The sequence below is a fragment of the Talpa europaea genome (assembly GCF_964194135.1).
Source record: "Talpa europaea genome assembly, chromosome: 14".
NCBI classification, from domain to species: Eukaryota; Metazoa; Chordata; class Mammalia; order Eulipotyphla; family Talpidae; genus Talpa; species Talpa europaea.
Window position 1 is genome coordinate 71,450,067 of NC_140082.1, and position 19,337 is coordinate 71,469,403.

General features: G+C 41.7%; 1 protein-coding gene across 1 annotated transcript in view; it reads right to left on the reverse strand.

The window, feature by feature from the left end:
* The window catches only part of NVL (nuclear VCP like), a gene marked incomplete at both ends in the record, with an annotated part of 78,933 nt that overhangs the window by 11,660 nt on the left and 47,936 nt on the right, over nt 1-19,337 (reverse strand). Inside the window, 2 exons of the mRNA XM_084253126.1 lie at nt 11,362-11,468; nt 18,496-18,595. Coding sequence (XP_084109252.1) covers nt 11,362-11,468; nt 18,496-18,595 — 207 coding nt within the window. The remainder of the gene's footprint in view (nt 1-11,361; nt 11,469-18,495; nt 18,596-19,337) is intronic.

Genomic DNA, 19,337 nt, shown 5'->3' on the forward strand with positions numbered 1-19,337 from the left:
TTTTTTAAGATTTATTTATTTATTTATACAAGCACTGGGTACAGTCAGAAGCGCGAAGGGTGAGAGAATTCACTAGAGGCAGAGCAGGGAGCAGAACAGGCAGAAGGACCGAAGTACACTGTTGAGGGGAGCAGCAGACGGCAGCAGAGGTCTGCGCGCCATGTGGGACCCTCCCCTCTGGCAGCCGGGATCGAACTGGTGCTGAAGAGGCTGTGGGCAGCTTCGCAACCCAGCACTCAACCGCTGTGCCACTGGGGAGTTCCTATAAGTGAATTCTTTTCTACATAAAAGCTTCTTAATAAATAGTAATTACTGTGTCAAATGAATATAGTTGACTCCCAGGCCAGTGTTGGATGATTTTAACAAATTCTGATTTTGAGAAATGAGGCTAAGCACAGCCCAAACTTAGGAAAGCTAAAGGCAAGCGATTTATGTGCATGAAGTTTGAAAAATTTGTGCAGTTACAGCGAAAAAACAAAAAAAAACCCACCAAGAACAAAAGTCACCAGCTCAATCTTTGCAAAGGGTTACAAACACATTTCCTTTGCCTGATTAATTAAGGCAAATATTTAAACAGTGCTTTTTTTTTTTTAAAGATTTATTTTTATTTATTTATACAAGCACTGGGTACAGTCAGAAGCACGGGAGGGTGAGAGGATTCACTAGAGCCAGAGCGGGGAGCAGAACAGGCAGAAGGACCGAGGTACACTGCTGAGGGGTGCAGCGGGCGGCAGGAGAGGTCTGCGTGCCATGTGGGACCCTCTTCTGGTGGCCGGGGAGCAGCCGGGGATTGAACCGGCGCCGCAGAGGCTGCGGGCAGCTTTGCAACCCAGCGCTCAACTGTTGTGCCACCGGGGAGGCCCAACAGTGCTTAGTTTTGATGTGAGATTTGGCTAGGAAGGGAGAAAAAATAGTGAACCTGGCTAAAAGTGAACAAGCAGTAAACTGCTCAACAATAATAGCCAAAAGTTTTTGATGGTCTATGATGTGGTTTTTGTAGAGTGTGGGGTCCTTGGGGTCACTCTGGGAAAGGTTTCACCAGAGCTCCCATTTCAGCGACAGGCGGTGAGTTTCCCAGGCGAGTTTCTCCAGAGACGTTAGTTATATTTGAAGGGCAGGTTTATTAGGGAAAGGGACAGGAGAGTTAAGGATACTTGCATAGACACAAGCGGGCAGGAAGAGCTGCCTCAAAAGGGACAGGTTTGCTGAGAGAGGCCTGCATGGTTGCAGATGGGCGGCCTTGAGGAGAGCGGCCTCCACTGAGGGAGGTCAGTGAGGAGAAACCCTGGCCTGGGACAGGTCACGGGCAGGCAGGAAGCTGCTGCCCTGCAGAGCGAGAGAGTTGGTGAAAAGAAGCACCTGCATAGGCACAGGTGGGCAGTGGGAGTGCTGCCCTGAGCCTGTGCAGACACTGATATAGTCCTTTTCTCTTTGGGAGGGGTCAAAGAGTGGAGTGGCCTGCTTGTTGCTGATGTTGGATAACTTGGCAAAACCACGAAGGGACCAGAGATTCCAGGGTGGGCTCAATCTCCATATCTTTACCCTCAGGCCTGTGCTCCTCTCCCTAGAGCAGTCTGATCCTGCTTGGGTTTCATGCCTTGTGACAAGGCACTGGCATCTAGGGGTCCTGACCTCTACAGCTGGGTTAATGGTCATGTTCTTTCCCTCTACCCCCACCTCCTTGTGTGAGTCAGGTTCTAGTCTTGCAGCACCTCCTTTACAGTCTTTTCATTCTTGTCCTCCATCAGTCTATGTGTTCTTTCTTAGGCCCTTCCCTAAGTCACAACCCTGACTCTGGAGCCAACTCTCCTTCTGCTCATACTAAGAGATGCCAGAAATGACAAGTATCTAAACACTCTTAGGATCCTAACAATATACTGCACACAGTATGCAACTTAAAAAATTTTTAGTGACGGGCCTCCCCGGTGGCACAGTGGTTCAGCACTGGGTTGCGAAGCTGCCTGCAGCCTCTGCAGCGCCGGTTCGATTCCCAGCTGCTCCCCGGCCACCGGAGGAGGGTCCCACATGGCACGCAGACCTCTCCTGCCGCCCGCTGCTCCCCTCAGCAGTGTACTTCGGTCCTTCTGCCTGCTCTGCTCCCCGCTCTGGCTCTGGTGAAATCTTTTACCCTCCCGCGCTTCTGACTGTACCCAGTGCTTGTTTAAATAAATAAATCTTAAAAAAAAACCAAAACCAAAATAAAATTTAGTGACAAGCTACAGAAGCACACAAAGAAGTTTCATTCTTTAAATCAACATCAACATGTTTTTTCTTTTTAAAAGATTTCATTATTTATGCATATAAGAACTTGGGTACAGGCCAGAGGTGCAGTGGGTAAAGGATTCATCAGAGACAGAATGGGGAGCAGAACAGGCAGATCTACTGAAATACACTGCTAAGGGGAGCAGTGGGCAAGACAGGAGAGGTCTGCTGGGCCATGTGGGTCAGCTCCCTGGTAGGGACTGCACTCAGGCCCCCGCAGAGGGCCAGGGCTGGGAGGGCCGTCGTGGTGGTAGTGCTGAGACTTAACCCTAGCCCCTGAGAGAGGCCAAAAGAAGTTTTCAGTGATTTAAAATGTATGATTTAATGGCAGATTTGTATTTATTCTTTATAGCTTACATATACCGTGCATTAGTTGTTCCTTTATAGCAAATATTACATTAGGAAATAAATTGTTAAAGAAAAAACACACAGAAGAAAGTGAATCAACATACCATTAAGCTTTAAGTAAAGAGTAAATATTAGCACAGCAGATGCTCCAAGCACAGGGCTGGTCAGATGACCTGGCACCTGTGTGTGCACCTCTCGGTCCAGGGTCACATAGCATCCTCCACAGCTCTCAGTGGGGCATGTTCAAGCACTCCATAAACTCTGTATTTGTTAGCTGCTATTACTTAGTAAAATGCAAATGTTCACAACACAGGTTCAAGAAACAGTTGTGTTTGCCTTTCAACCCATTTTGACTTGGGAATAATCATGGAAAAATAAAATCTTTGTGTGACCTTAAACAAACAATCTTGGTTTAGGAATCCAAAGACACAGAGAAATTGCTCTGATCTATAAATCTTTTCTGACTTTTAGGACTAAGACTAAAGAATTTTATTCTAATCTCCCCATATTTTAGGCATTATTAGGGAATTTTTTTTTTAATCTGGGAATTAAAGCAAAAAGCCAGCAAACTCTGAAACAGAAAATTTAAATATTAATAATATCCACTTTTCTCACTTTTGGCAACCTGCAAAGACCTGTAAGTCTGACCTGTGAAATCTCCCTAAAATTAGTCTGCTTCCTCTCCCTCTACACTATTTAACTTTAGCCACTGATAGAGACCTTGAAATAAAAACATGCAAGCTCTCTGGAGGGAAGATGTAAGGTAAGGATATGAAACCGCAGAGCAGTCCTCCTTAGAGGGCACCGAAAAATGAAGGTGTCACCAAGTTGGGACTACCAGTCCCTTCCTCCAAAGCAGGTATAGGGAGCTCCATGACTGAGAACTTGACACACTCATAATTGAAGCAAAACTACATTCTTTTTTTTTTTTGTGGGACACTCGCCAGCGGCTGGGGAACAAACCGGTGCTGCAGAGGCTGTAGGCAGCCTCACAGCCCAGCGCTCAACCGCTGCGCCACCAGGGGAGGCCCCAAAACTACATTCTAAGACCAAAAAGAATTGTTAAAAGTCCTCCTTTGCCCTCAGTACAAACAGACACTGAGAACTATTTAACTTCAACTATAACGCTACCAAAAGTTGCTTTTAGGGGTCAAATTGATTTTTGTATCAAAATATTTTTCCTTTTTTTTCATATTGACAAGTTTGTGCATGGTTGCTGCCCAAAGGGTCTTTGACGCTAATTCTAAGCTCTTCCTCTTTGTGCCAGATAACTATTGTTGAAAAAGCCCCCAAAATCATGTATCTCTATCTATCTATATATATATATATTTGCACATAATAGAAAAATCTGAAAATTGAAAGAAATGAAAGGAGTTCCTGACAGCCAGGAACTGGCCTGATACTACTAGGTTAGTCTTGGTGTTGCTAGGACCTGGCCAGGAACTAAGATGGTTGTGTCCTACTGTTGAACATAAGCAATTTCACAGAACATGGTGATCAGATAAGGCTGCTCTGACCAGGATTGTCAAAAACAAAACAAGACTTCTCCACAGTCATGTCTGAACATGGGCAAACAGGAAATGTCCAAGCCACAAAAAACCATCAAATAGGGCCTCCCTGGTGGCGCAAGGGGCTAAGCGTCAGCATTATGAAGGTATCCACAGCCTCCCCAGCACCAGTTCCATCCCCAGCCGGTCAAGGAGCTAACCTACAAGCTAACCTACATGGCACAGCAAACCTCTCCGCTCTCGCCTGCTGCTCCCCTCATCAGTGTATTTCAGTCAGTCGGCCTGTTCTGCTCCCCACTCTGTCTTTGGTGAATCCTCTCACCCCTCCCACCCCTGGCACCTCTGGCCTATATCCCAGTTCTTGTATGCATAAATAAATAAATCTTAAAAAAATAAAAAAATAAAAAATCTCCAAATCTGGCTGCTTAAAAAAAAATTATTTTATATATGTGTGTATATATACATATATATATGTATATGTACACACACACACGTGCACACTTATCATTCTTCCTTTTTGAATAATGTGTGCTTTCTCCTCTCAGGTGTAGTCCCTGTAAAATTCCCACCACCAATTAACCTGTGCACCATCACCATAGTCCCATGTGTTCTTCACACCCGTTTTGATCCCTCTCCCTCCCCCTCTCTTGCAGTGGCTCTGATTAATAGTTGCTTGTTAATATTGTTTTTAAATTTATTATAATTGTTTTTTTCCTGATCCCTTATTTGGTTGCCCTACATTCCTCCTATAAGTGAAACCATCTGATATTTTTCTTTTTCTTTCTGGCTTATTTCACTGAGCATAATCCCTTCCAGCTCCATCCATGTTGCTGTTAAATGCATGAGTTTATCTTTTTTTGCCAATTTGGCTGCTTTTTAAAAAACCAATCATAGCTATAGCCTTGGTCTCTATTCTTTCTTCTTTTGAGGTAAGATTTATTAAGACACACAATCATAGAATTATGCCTGTTTTTAAAAAAAAATTCAGAGAAACACCCTGCAAACTCCCAACACTAATAAATACAAATTATTTAAGTACTTTCTTTTTTAAAAATTTTTTTATTTTTATAGAAGCATGTTTTATTTTATTTAATTTATTTATTTGTTTGTTTGTTTTGTTTATACATGCACCGGGTACAGTCAGAAGCGCGGGAGGGTGAGAGAATTCACCAGAGCCAGAGTGGGGAGCAGAGCAGGCAGAAGGACCGAAGTACACTGCTGAGGGGAGCAGCGGGCGGCAGGAGAGGTCTGCGCGCCATGTGGGACCCTCCTCCGGTGGCCGGGGAGCAGCCGGGGATGGAACCGGAGCTGCAGAGGCTGCGGGCAGCTTCGCAACCCAGCGCTCAACCGCTGCGCCACCGGGGAGGCCCTATTTAAGTACTTTCTAATATCCTATTATGTAGACACCTGACAGTTTTTCAGGAGTATTCCTGGTGGTATTTTTACCCCTCTTTTATGAAGACCATGTTATCTTTCCTCTATTTTTATTTAATTATTGAGTTATGCCACCATTTCTCATTGACCCGTATACATACTTTGCCAAGTACAAAAAGATCCCACAAATCCTCTTCATTATATCACACAGAGAAAAAATAATTATCATTTTCCCTTCTCTCCAGACTAGATATTTGGGCTTCAGCTATATCTATTTTTAAATATTTATTTTATTTATTTATGCATATAAAAATTGGGGTGTAGGCCACAGGTGTGGGGGAGTGAGAGGATTCTCACCAGAGACAGAGTGGGGAGCACAACAGCGGATCTACTGAAATACACTGCTGAGGGGAGCAGCAGGTGAGACAAGAGAGATCCGCTGCACTGTGTGGGTCAGCTCCTGATCGGGGATTGAACTCATGCTGCAGATACTTAACTTCTGTTCCACCAGGGAGGCCTGTATTTATTTTTTTTAAGCATCTTGCCACACATAATTTACTTTATTTTCATACCAACATATCCCTTCAGCCCCTTTGACCCTTTCTCTTTCTCCCTTCCTCTTAACCTCAGAAGCTTCACTGTTTATTAGTGTCTGCCAATTTTTGCAAGCATTTTGCTTTGTCAAATCATCTGCCATGTAAACATCTAATATGTTTTTGTCATTCTGACTTGCCCCCTGTAATTCCTTCTAACTCCTTCTATTTTGCTGTAAATGGTAAGATTTTATTTTCCTTTATAGCTGAATAGTATTCCATTGTGTGGATATACCACACCAACATCTTAATTCAATCAGTGGGCACTTAGGTTGTTTCCATGTCTTGCTATCTGTAAATAATGCTGCAATAAATATTGTAGAAATACATAATTTTTTGATCTAATGGTTTCATTTTCTTTGGACAGATGCCCAAGAGTGGGATGGTTGGATCATACAGTATTTCCATTTTGTTTGTTAAGGTAAATCCAGATCACCTCCCAAAATGGTTGTACCAGTTGACATACCTACCAACAAAGTAACAGGATATTCTCTATCTACATCTCCTCTAGCACTTCTTGTTGAGGGTGGTGTTTGACCAGAGCACATGGACAAAGCAGAAAAAGTAACCTATAATCCCACCCTGCAGAGGCTGTTATTGTTTTGTTGTATTTTCTACTTGACTTTTCTCTTTATAAGTTGAGATCTCTTGGTTATTCAATTTCCTTCACACTCCTCCCCTCCTCAGGAATGAATTAATATGATTGTTGTGGGCCTTCCGGGTGGTGCAAGGGGTTAAGCACCGCACTATGAAGCAGTCCGCAGCCTGTGCAGCACGGGTTCGATCCCTGGCCAGCCAGGGAGCAACCCACATGGCACAGCAGACCTCTCCTGACTCGCCCACTGCTTCCCTCAGCAGTGTACTTGGGTCGATCTGCCTGTTCTGTTCCCCACTCTGCCTCTGGTGAATCCTCTCACCCCCCCCCCCACATCTCTGGCCTGCACCCCAGCTCTTGTATGCATAAATAAAAAAAATATTTAAAAAATATATGCTTGTTGTTATTTTATAAACATTCATATTATTTTTTCATCTAGAAGACAAGCTCCTAAAATGTAATAACTAGTGTTATATATCCTGGTGTACCCACAATAGACACACAATCAGGGATATATTTAGTTCACAATAAACACTGTTGACTAGCCAGAGGACCATTCATTTAGGTTAATATTCTATTATCTTATTTTCTTAATCATTTTATCTTTGATGTAAGGTATTTTGAGTACTTATCCCTTGGCCTGAGGGGTAATAATTTTGTCTAATAGCACTGAAATTCCAGATGGAGGAAGTGTAAAGATGTTCCATGCTGTGAATACCTAGAGTGGGTGACACATGACTGGATGAATGAACCAACCATCTTTTTGGGTCCAATCTGTAAGGTGCTGAAGATTACAAACCTCATATCTGTACATTGCAGAAATGAACAACATCCCAATCTATCTTTATTTAGTGGTAGCTCAGGGGCAAGTGTGAAAATATTATCTTTATGTCATCATAACTATAAGAAATTTTGGGAACAAATTGTGATTATATGCATGTGTTTGTATGTATATATACATGTACATACATACATTAACCAAAGCAAACAAAATCCTATTATTATAGTTATTAAGACAGAGTCAAGGAAAAGAATAAATGTCATACTGTAGTCATCATCAAACTTGCTTGATACAGAGAAATAAGTACATAGAACTAAAGAAGGGTTTCTTAACATTGGCATTATGATATTTTGGGTTGGATAATTCTTTGTTGTGGGGCTGTTTTCTGCATTATAGGATGTTTAGTAGTATCATCAATCCCTCTGCCTCAGTGAAAAATGTCCCCAAACATTGCCCTGAGGTAGGGGTATAGGGTGGTATAGTGGTAAAATTGTCCTAATTTGAGAGCCACTGAGCTAAAGTGATGTTTTTAGGGCTTTGACTATCAACTACACGGCAATGACAGGCAAAACCTATATCCCAGTCTAAGGATTCTCCTCAACTCCTAACCAAAGAACTAATTTTTTGCATGGATAGTGAAATAACGTAATCTTTCAAACCCTCACCTGAGTGGATACCATCATTTATTCAGCTGCCCAAGTTCAGAATTCAATTTTCTTTTACATTATCTCTCAACTCTACAATTAGTACAATGGCTTGTTAATTAAAACTATTCAACAGTTCCCCTGGCTAATGTCCTCTTGGCTAGCCCCCTAGTACTGTCTTAAGTCTGGGATACATAACTACAGTCTTAATTGCACTCTCCTCTAAGCTATCTTCTATAGTGCTGTCAATGTGATATTTGTAAGCCACAAAGCTGATGATCTCCTTTGGGAGATAGTTTGAACGGTGTATGTGCAATTTTAAGTAGTGATGGCCCAGTGAAGCAGGATCATAGAATCTCCCTTTGCCAACACAGAAAGAGAATACTTTAAAATTTTACCAGGGGCAACAAAATAAACAAAGGTGTAAACCTTCATATTGTAAACATTGAAAAGTTGAGCCAAGGAAAGAGAAACTTTTGTAATAGCTAGTAATTAGGCCTCCATTCGTAGGAAGGAGCACTAAGGAATGAAACTGTCCTAAGGAATGAAATTGTCCATTAATATTCCAATCTGGAGAAGAGCAGTCTGAGGAGAATATGTTCTTAGAAAATTTACAAAAATATCCTTTAGACATACCATCAAGGGATTTCAGCACAATCAGGAAGAACTGCCAAGATATACCATATTCGGGCCTCTCCTGGTGGCGCAGGCAGTTGAGCGCCACACTGTGAAGCTGTCCGCAGTCTCTGCAGTGCCGGTTTGATCCCGGCCAGCCAGTGAGGGTCCCACATGGCGCAGCAGACCTCTCCTGCCTCACCCGCTGCTCCCCTCAGTACTGTATTTTGTCAGTCTGTCTGTTCTGTTCCCCGCTCTGTGTCTGGTGAATCCTCTCACCCTCCCACGCATCTGGCCTGTACCCCAGTTCTTGTATAAACAAATAAATAAATCTTAAAAAAGAAAAAAGAAACTTAAAAAAAAAAAAAGAAGATATACCATATTCCCCAGAGCTGTACAGGAGTAAGGGTACAACCTCATGGGAATGAGACATGTATTTTGGATGGATAGAGCAGGTGCAGGTATAAGACATTTCATAGGTTATCTACCTCTTAGAATAAGCTCAACTTCTCACACGGGCTAACTTAGCACCAGCTTAACTCCCTTTCCCACCTCAGACTATTAAAAAAAAAAAAAAAAAAAGACTACAAAACAATTAACCAAACATCAAATTGTAGTGTACAAAGAACAAGAAATTAGTTCCAGGTAGAGTGAGACAGGGGATAAGAGAACTCATCTGCTCTATATTAAGACCAAGAAAAGGTATGGATGGAGTAACCACCGACATGAAAACAAAGGGAGGGCGGAAGGAAAGAGAACACAAGTTAAATTACTGGGAGACAAAGGGAAATCGAATAAAAAATTTATGACATCAGAGAAGTAAATCTAATTAATGATTTTTTTTAAAAAAGGTACTCAGACGTAAACACAAAAAAACCTTCCTGTAATGAGGAACTATATTTACAGAATAAAAAGGTACACCAGATTTTAGCTTCTCACCACTCAAAATAAAACCTCACTAATCACAACCACTAAAACATAGTCTCTTATCCCGTCTCACTCTGCCTCACATTGCAACCACTACTAACATAAAGTAACTGATAGTGATACATTTACTACAGTTATTAAACTTCTAAGATAAAGAATTTTTCAGGTTTCCAAGCAGAAAAAGCAAGTCATCTACAAAAGGGAAAAGAAAGATCAGACTGGCCTCAAACATCTTTACATACACATTCAAATATATCCAAAAATTGTTTTGGGATTTCTACAAAAACATAAAGACTGTGTGACCAAGGGAAAATTATTCTGAGCTACTATATCATTCAAGCATAAAGACAACAAGCAGACACTATTAATAATGAAAAGAATTTAGAGAATATGATTGAGTGAACTATTAGTAACTGGAATAAATCTGATGCTGACATACAGTCAACCAAAAAACAAACAAAAATATATTAAGAGTTGTGACTGAAGTGCCAATTGTGAGTAGTGTATCTATTTAAATATGAATCCAGAACACAATGTAAATATGATGAAACTGAAACAAGAAAAATACACAGGGAAAAATAAACTAGAAAGTGGAATAAAAGATAAGGATGCTAATTATCTAATTTTCATAGCAGAAATTAAATTGATGCCACATGAAATGAAATGTGTACTTTTAAAAAAGACTTCAGCTGCTTACTGAGCTTTTATAATTTTTAAAAATTTTAAACTTCAGAGTGATACTTTGGGAAATAGTATCTTCTATGAGAATACCAGAATTTTTTTTTTAATTTTTGTGGAGAAAACTGGGGTGTAGGCCAGAGGTGCAGGATGTGAGAGGATTCACCAGAGACAGAGTGGGGAGCAGAACAGGCGGATCTACTGAAATACACTGCTAAGGGGAGCAGAGGGGAGACAGGAGAGGTCTGCTGCGCCATGTGGGTGAGTTCCTGGCCGGAGATCGAACTTAGGCCATAGCACTGATAGACTTAACCCCTAGGCCACTAGGGAGGCCCACAGAAGTTTAATTTAATAATTCCTTCAGATTTGTCTTCTTTAAATTTCAAATAAAATTAGCTTCATTTATATAATGCATTCAAGTCCATTCCTTCTCCTCATTTACTCATCTGCCAACCACCCACCAGTCCATGATGCATAAAAATGTATGGAATGATGCCTATACAAAATATGGAAGTGCAATGTAGGGTGATTTGTTTTTTTGTCTTTTGTATGCATTCCACATGTTTATAAAAACAGCAGAATCAATACTATACAGGCATCTTGTAAGTTTGCAAATACCAACATGGAGCACAGAAGCCAACACAGTCATTTGAAAATGCAACTTCTGTCTGGGCATTTATAATGATGGGCCTATACCTATTAACTTTTATTCATCTCCAAAAACTTCTATTTCAAATATGCTTAGGATAATTCTCTAAAGTAACACTCAAAGATCTAAAAGGACAGAAAAATGTGTGATTGGCGTGATAGCTCAAATATATTAGTTGACCATTTAACTTTATATATACCTTTCCCCTTAAGCAAATAAAAAAAGGATGGACAGTCTCTTCAAATTGTCAAAAACATCTTCCCCTTGGGAGATTTATGCTGGGCAAACAGTTACAGTTATAGAAAAGAAAGCAAGTAGATATTCTAAATTAGTGTTTGCCTGCATTTTAAGTGACAGAAACATGCATAAACCATTTCATTTACTCACCTTTGTGATAGTTTTTAGGATAGCAAGACGAGCTGCTGGGGATGGCAAACCCACAAAGAGTGTTTTGTCCAAGCGACCTGGACGCAGGATTGCAGGGTCAATGATATCTAGAGAAGGGAAGAAGAAGTCTTTTAAATAAATAAAAGAGAATTTTTTTTTTTTTTACAGATTTATTTATGTATACAAGAACTGGGGTATAGGCCAGAGGCGCGGGAGGTGAGAAGATTCACCAGAGACAGAGTGGGGAACAGAACAGGCATATCTACTGAAATACACTGCTGAGGGGAGCAGCAGGTGAGACAGGAGAGGTCTGCTGTGCCATGTGGTTGCCTGGGGATTGAACTTGTGCTGCGTGGCTGGTGATAGCTTGGTAGCGCTGTCTTTAACCCCTGCGCCACCAGGGAGGCCCATGTTACATAATTTTTTTTTTTGTGGGACCCTCGCCGGTGGCCAGGGATTGAATCGGTGCTGCAGCGGCTGCAGGCAGCCTCGCAACCCAGCACTCAACCGCTGCGCCACCAGGGGAGGCCCCCATGTTATTTAATTTTTAACTGCTGTCTCCTTGCATGTGGATTTTTCTTTTTCATGCTATTCACTTACTAGATCTATAACCACAGAGACAAGTTTGTAAACTTATGAAGCTATGCATCCTTGGGCAAATAATTTATCCTCAGAAACTTTCAATTTTGCAAGTAAGATGTACATACAGTTTTTTTTTAAAAAAATATTTATTTATTTTTAAATACAAGAACCAGGGTACAGCCCAGATTCGTGGGAGGGTGAGAGGATTCACCAGAGACAGAGCGGGGAACAGAACAGGCAGACTGACGAAATACACTGTTGAGGGGAGCAGAGGGCGAGAAAGGAGAGGTCTGCCGCGCCATGTGGGACCCTCTGGGCCGGCTGGGATCAAACCGGCGCTGCAGAGGCTGCAGAGAGCTCCACAGAGAGCAGCGCTCAACCGCCTGCACCACCAGGAGAGGCCCCACATATAATTTTTAAAGAAAGAGCCAAACTGTTATGGGAGTGGCTGTACCATTTTGCACTCCTACCAGCAATGAGAGCTCCTGTTGTTCCACATTCTTGCCAGCACTTACTGCTGTGCTTTGGCTTTGAGTCATTTCAATAGGTGTACAGAAGCATCACTTTATGAAAATTTGCACTTTCCTAGTGACATAAGGTATTGAGCATCTTTTCATACGCTTATTTATCATCCGTGTATCTTCTCTGGTGAGGTGTCTGTTTAGCTCTTTAGCCCATCTCTGTTTTCTCACTGATGAGTTTTAAGAGTTCTTAGTATGTTTTCAGTACCAGTCATAGTCAATTTAGGCTTCTACAATGAAGTATCACAGACTGAGTGACATAAAACTACAGTAATTTTGTTCCTTAAGTTCTGGAATCTAAACGCCCAGGATCAGGAAGTGAGCATTGTAGCATTCTGGTGAGGCGAGACTGCCTGATTGCAGACTGTGCCCATCTCTTTGTTAAATGCTCACATGGGAGAAAGAAAGCAAACAAGCTCTTTAAAGTCCATTTTATAAGGGCACAGATTCCACTCATGTGGGTCCAGCCTCCTGACCTAATTACCTCCCAAAGGATCTACCTCCTAATACTGTCATATTCAGAGTTAGAATTTTAATGTAAGAATTTGGGGTAAGGGGGAACAGACACAAACATTCAGTCCTTACTGTGGACTAAAAACCTCGTGCACCTCTCCATCACTGTTCCCTGCCACCCATTTCATTCTAGACTCACTGATTTCTTTCTGGTTATGCAACACGCAAACTTGTTCTTACCTCTGCACTTTTACACTTACTGTTATCTCTCTACCTGGAATGTTCTCCCTGATTTTTACATGTCTGATCATTTATCTCATTTAGGTACATGCTTACATGCCTTTTCTTCTGAAGTCTCCAGGACCAGAAATGTACATTAGCATTCCTCTCCCCAACCGTATTAGTCTCTACCCTCTTACCCTGTTTTACTTTACTTATTTGTCTATTATTTGCCCCATTACCTAGCCCCAAATCAGAATATATGGAGGCAAAAAAGTTTTCTCAACTCTCAACCTTTGAATTCCCAAAACTCAGCAGGAACAGGCATATAATATAACCACACTAAATGTATGATGAATAAAGGAGTAAGTCATCTCAGAGATTAAAGAAAATTATATTGCTATGACTCATATACAACTCCAAATACTAAGGTAAATATACAACTTGCATAAGAGAACAGAGAATGTGATGAATGAAAAATATTGAGTGTATGCGTTTGCTGCCTGTCTCCTTGCTTGTCTGACTTGCAATAAACCTTTCTCTACTTTGAAAGAAAAAAATAATCAAGGGCCTCCCTGGTGGCTCAAGGGGTTAAGCCACAGCACTATGAAGCTGTCTGCAGCCTCTACAGCACGAGTTCTATCCCCTAGCTGGCCAGGGAGCCACCCATATGGTGCAGCAGACCTCTCCTCACTCGCCCGCTGCTCCTCTCAGCAGTGTACTTTGGTCAACCTGCCTGTTCTGTTCCCCACTCTGTCTCTGGTGAATCCTCTCACCCTCACATCTCTGGCCAGTACCCTAGTTCTTGTATGCATAAATAAATCTTAAAAAAAAAAAAAAGAAACAAAAAAACACCCACAGTTTTTATACTCTGACTTCCTCTTCTTTTGAATCCAGGCCTTCCTCACTGCCCTGACCACTGCAGTTTGCCTATTCTGGTGGGCCCTACCTGTAATAGGAAAGATAGCTTCCACCTTCATCTCTTGAAATATAGCTATCACATAAGAAGAATAAGCACTCAGAAGACAAGGCAAATGAAAGTCCGAGTCATATAAAGAGGTCTTGGAAGATAATTATGGGAGGGCTGGGCGTGGAGGAATGGAGACAGACACCATGAAGCACCAATGACCAGACACGTGAGCAAAGAAATCACCTTGGAAGTGGATCCTCTGGCCCAGCCATTCCAGCTGATGGTGTGCGGATAAGAGATGAACCACCCATACAAACCTTTCTTGCATTCCTGACCCGAAAAATTGTGAGCAAAGCAAAAATGATGATCTTAAGCCATTAAATAATGTAGTTGTTTGTTATGCAACAACAGCTAACCAGAATATGAGGCAAGTAGGAGTTGTTAATGTAGAAGTAACTTGTATAAATAAACTGTATAAACAATTTATAAATAATCAAAGCAGGGCCTCCCTGGTGGTGCAAGGGGTTAAGACGCAACCTATGAAGCTGTCTGCAGCCACTGCAGCACGAGTTTGATCCCCGGCCGGGTGGCTGCCCACATGGCGCAGCAGACCTCTCTTGACTAGCCCGCTGCTCCCCTCAGCAGTGTGTTTCGGTCTCTCTGCCTGTTCTGTTCCCCACTCTGTCTCTGGTGAGTCTTCTCACCCCCCACACATCTGGCCTGTACCCCAGCTCTTGTATGCATAAATAAATAAATCTTAAAAAAAAATTAATACAGGCAAACAAATCGATGAGGCTTGTTATGGAAGAAAAAGGGATGTCTGAGATGCCTGGAGAAGACAACACTCCAGTATAAGGGGAAGGACAAAGCACAGCACATGCGATGACTCATCTGTCATTCTTATCACAGGCTAAACTCAACACAGAATATCATGTTCGGTTCTAGTTCCAGTTTCACAATGAAGAATCTGGACAATCTGTAACAAACCCAAAGATGAATCAAGAGATTGGGGGGAAAATACCCTAGGGAACGTCATGTACCTAGACTGTTCTGAAGGAGAGGATTTAACCAAGTGAAACTGAAGGACCAACTGTTCCCTAATCTACTTATATTAAACTAAAAGACAACAGTGCTTACAATAAATAAACATGAAAAAAAGGTAAGTGCTGGATAAAGATAAAAATATGATAGACTTTCAAGGTTTCTTTAGGAGGACTCTAACACCTAATAACTGCTCCACTGCTACTAGAGGTAACAGCTGCAAGTGCTCAGCACAATGACAATAATCACTGAACATCTACTTGCCAAATGCATGTGATACGCACATTCCCAAAATCACTTAATCTTTCTAACAATGCAGTCAATTAAGTATTATTAACCTCATTTTATACATGAAGAAATGATGGTCAGCAAGATGAAGTAATACATGATTAAAGTTAATTGGTGTATAAGAAATCATACATTTGGTCCTTACCCTGGCTCCTGATATAAAGCTATAAAAATTCTTGGAATTTCCTGAGTGAAAGGAGTGTCTTTTTATTTTACTGAGATGACACAGTGGGCCCAAAGATGCTTCAGGATTGGGCAGGTCACCAGAACCAACGATGTAATTAGAGGGTTAGACCTCTGGGTAGGGAAGTGTGATGGAGGTGGGCTGGAGAGCAAGCTCAATCACATGGCCAATGATTTAACCAATCACTGCTCCATAATGAGACCTCAATAAACACTTTGGACAACAAAACTCAAGTGAATTTCCTGGTTGATAAATACACTGATGTCTAGGGGGTGAGGTGTGTGGGTTGATGAAGGTGAGTGAGGAGGCTGACCCCAATGGGAGAGAGCATGGACACACTCACTCTGTAACCTAGTCCAATGTATACCTTTATAATAACAAGTGTAGTGCTTCAATAGGAGGAAGTGAGGAGCAACTGCTGAGCCAGCGGCTGGCACTAACAGCTAACTTAATCGTACAAGGTAGAGTTACCTGGGCTCCACCATCTGACCTCCTGAATGATGCTACTGGGAATCAGAGGCAGAGTAGAGCTGCCAGGTTCACCTTAAAAAATGGAACACAGGAGGCCTCCTTGGTGGCACAAGGGGTTAAGCACAGCACTGTGAAGCTGTCCACAACCTCTGCAGCATGAGATCAATTCCCAGCCTGCCAGGCAGCAACCCACATGCCGCAGAACTCCCCTGTCTCACCCGCTGCTCCCCTCAGCAGCGTATTTCAGTCAGTCTGCCTGCTGTGTTCCCCACTCTGTCCCTGGTGAATCCTCTCACCCCCTACACCTTTGGCCTATACCCCAGTTCTTGTATGCATAAATAAATAAATCTAAAAAAAAAAAAAAGGAACACAAGCAGGCCACTTTCTCTGTCTTTTTTTTTTTTTTTGGCTTCTATTTGCAACCTGGTCTCTACTCATCTGCAACTATCTGCAGGTAGGACAGGTCCCATCTTGCCATGTGCTGGTGAATAAAAATTATGCTCCTGTCTTTTTTTTTTTTTTTAAAAGATTTATTTATTTATTTATTCAAGAACTGGGGTACAAACCAGAGGCACAGGAGGGCAAGAGAATTCACCACAGACAGGGTGCCAGAGACAGGCAGAACGACTGAAAACACTGCTGAGGGGAGCAGTGGGCGAGGCAGGATAGGTCTGCCGCGCCATGTGGGTTTCTCCCTGGCCGGCCGGGAATCGAACCTGTGCTGCAGAGGCTGTGGACAGCTTCACAGCGCTGTGCTCAACCTGCTGCGCCACCAGGAAGGCCCTCCTTCTGTCTTTCAGCTCTCCCTTTTGTCACTTCCTATATAATTAAATCCTTTTTTATATTAATTTTTTTAAACTTTTTACATCATTGTTCATTTTTAAACAATATTTGCTTTCCCCCACTCCTCAGATTTAGTCCCCATAGTTTCCTATATAATTAAATCCTTTTGAAACTTTTTTTTTAAATTTCTGTGTGCGTGTGTGTGTGCTTTTGGGTCCTGTTCTATTTTCTTAAGTATGCTGGTAAGGACTCACAAACAGGGTCATTTCCTTTTCCCTTGGGTTTGCCCTGTAACAATATAGGTGTTCTAATAACTCATGGGGTCCTCACAGGAATCCCCAAATTTCTATCAGGCTGATCAGCAGTATGGGTGTCCTGGAGATACTATTTGAGGCTGACATCTGATGTGAGGGTAATCTAAGGACTCTGACCCTTTAGTTTTTGGTATCTGACACTAGTTCCAATGGTCGAGTGTCTGAATTGAACTATAACAGATCCAGTTTGTATAATTCAGTTGGGGCTGCAACGAAAGAGTTACTAAGATTTGAAGTGCACCAGCCAAGGTCAAACCCAATTCTGCCTGATTCCAAAAATAGTATTTCATTATTGCTTAAGTATAAACTGTAACAACTTTCAACATTTCATTTTAAAATACAGTAGTATATAATCCATGAAGATTTTAGTTTCCACAGTAACTTACAAGAAATGAAAATGAGTCTCACTACTGATAAACCCACTTAATTCAAAGTACATCTCACTGCTAGTAGACATCATTAACACAAATATCACTGTAGAAGCAGCTATGATAAGAGCGGTTGATCTAGATAGCAAAGTATTAAATATAAAAAGAATTTTGGATCCAAAGTAAAAGCCACCTTCACCACTCACGTAGTTTTAAAACATTTTTGAAACTTCTCACAAAACGTTGCAAACAGCTTAGTGCTGGCATAGGAATATGGTTCCAGTATAAAACTTTAAAACCTATCTTCAACCTACAGTGAAAAATCTCTTTGTTTCCTCAAGGAAACAAAGGACATAAGTTCTGATAGTACATGTATAGTCAAAATTATAGATTACAAATGTTCTTTGCAAACAAGACATCTTTCTAAGCACCAATGCAGAAAGAAAAAAAAAAAAAATCTCATGGAAGTCAGGCAATAATACTACCATTTTTTTTAAAATTTTTTTTTATTTAATTTTTTTTAAGAGAGGCATTTTTTTTTTTATTTTATTTATTTGTTTGCTTGTTCTTTGTTTATACATGCACTGGGTACAGTCAGAAGCACGGGAGGGTGAGAGAATTCACCAGAGCCAGAGCAGGGAGCAGAGCAGGCAGAAGGACCGAAGGACACTGCTGAGGGGAGCAGCGGGCGGCAGGAGAGGTCTGCGCGCCATGTGGGACCCTCCTCCGGCGGCCGGGGAGCAGCCGGGGATCGAACCGGCACTGCAGAGGCCGCGGGCAGCTTTGCAACCCAGCGCTCAACCGCTGCGCCACCAGGGAGGCCCAATAATACTACCATTTTAAATGATATCTTACAGAAAAGGCTTTATTTATCTAAGGCTTTATTTCAACTTATGAACCAAAAGATTTCCCAAAATCAATCTTTTATTGGGTTCTACATAAATTATACTGTTCTTAAATGCTGAGTTACCAGATTTATCTGCTTTATAATCTTTCTTACCTGGCCTGTTAGTAGCAGCCATAATAAAAACCTGCTGACGTGTTTCCAGACCATCCATCTCTGTAAGCAGCTGATTTACCACCCGGACACTTGCCCCTGTCTAAAAAGATACAAATATAGTTCCATCAGCTTCAAATTAAAAAAAAAAAAAATCAACTGTCCCCCACAAAATAATGTATTGCTACTTGAATAATGCTTCTGTCATTAAGATATAACAAATATCATTTTCTGAGGAGTCACTAAATTCAACTATTGTGTAAATTACATTCGCATCAGCATGCTTCCCCAGCAATACTACTATTATTTAGATTGAGAAACAGATTTAGATTATTTGTTCAACATCTCACAGATATAGAGTAGAGTTGAAATTCAACCTCAGGCCTAGCTGATCCAAAATCTTATGCCTCTGAGATATCCAAATCTCTAGTGAGCACAATGAACTTCCCTTTGGACAAATCTACACTCAACTTTTGAATGCCAGATTAGATCTCCAAGATATCAAATGTTCCAGATCTTTCAGTTAAGGCTTTTTCGTTATCCCTTAAAGCACAGAGTACAAAACATGGCTACCTCAGGTCAACATCTAAGAGAAAGGTTCAGGGAGTTAGCATATACAACGCTGAATCAGGGCCTCCTCTGGTGGCACAGCGGGTGAGTGCTGGGCTGCAAAGCTGCCCACAGCCTCTGCAGCACTGGTTTGGCTGGTTTGATCCCCGGCAGCCAGAGAGGGTTCCACATGGCGCACAGACCTCTCCTGCCGTGCCCGCTGCTCCCCTCAGCAGTGTATTTTGTCAGTCTGCCTGTTCTGTTCCTGCTCTGGCTCTGGTGAATTCTCTCACCCT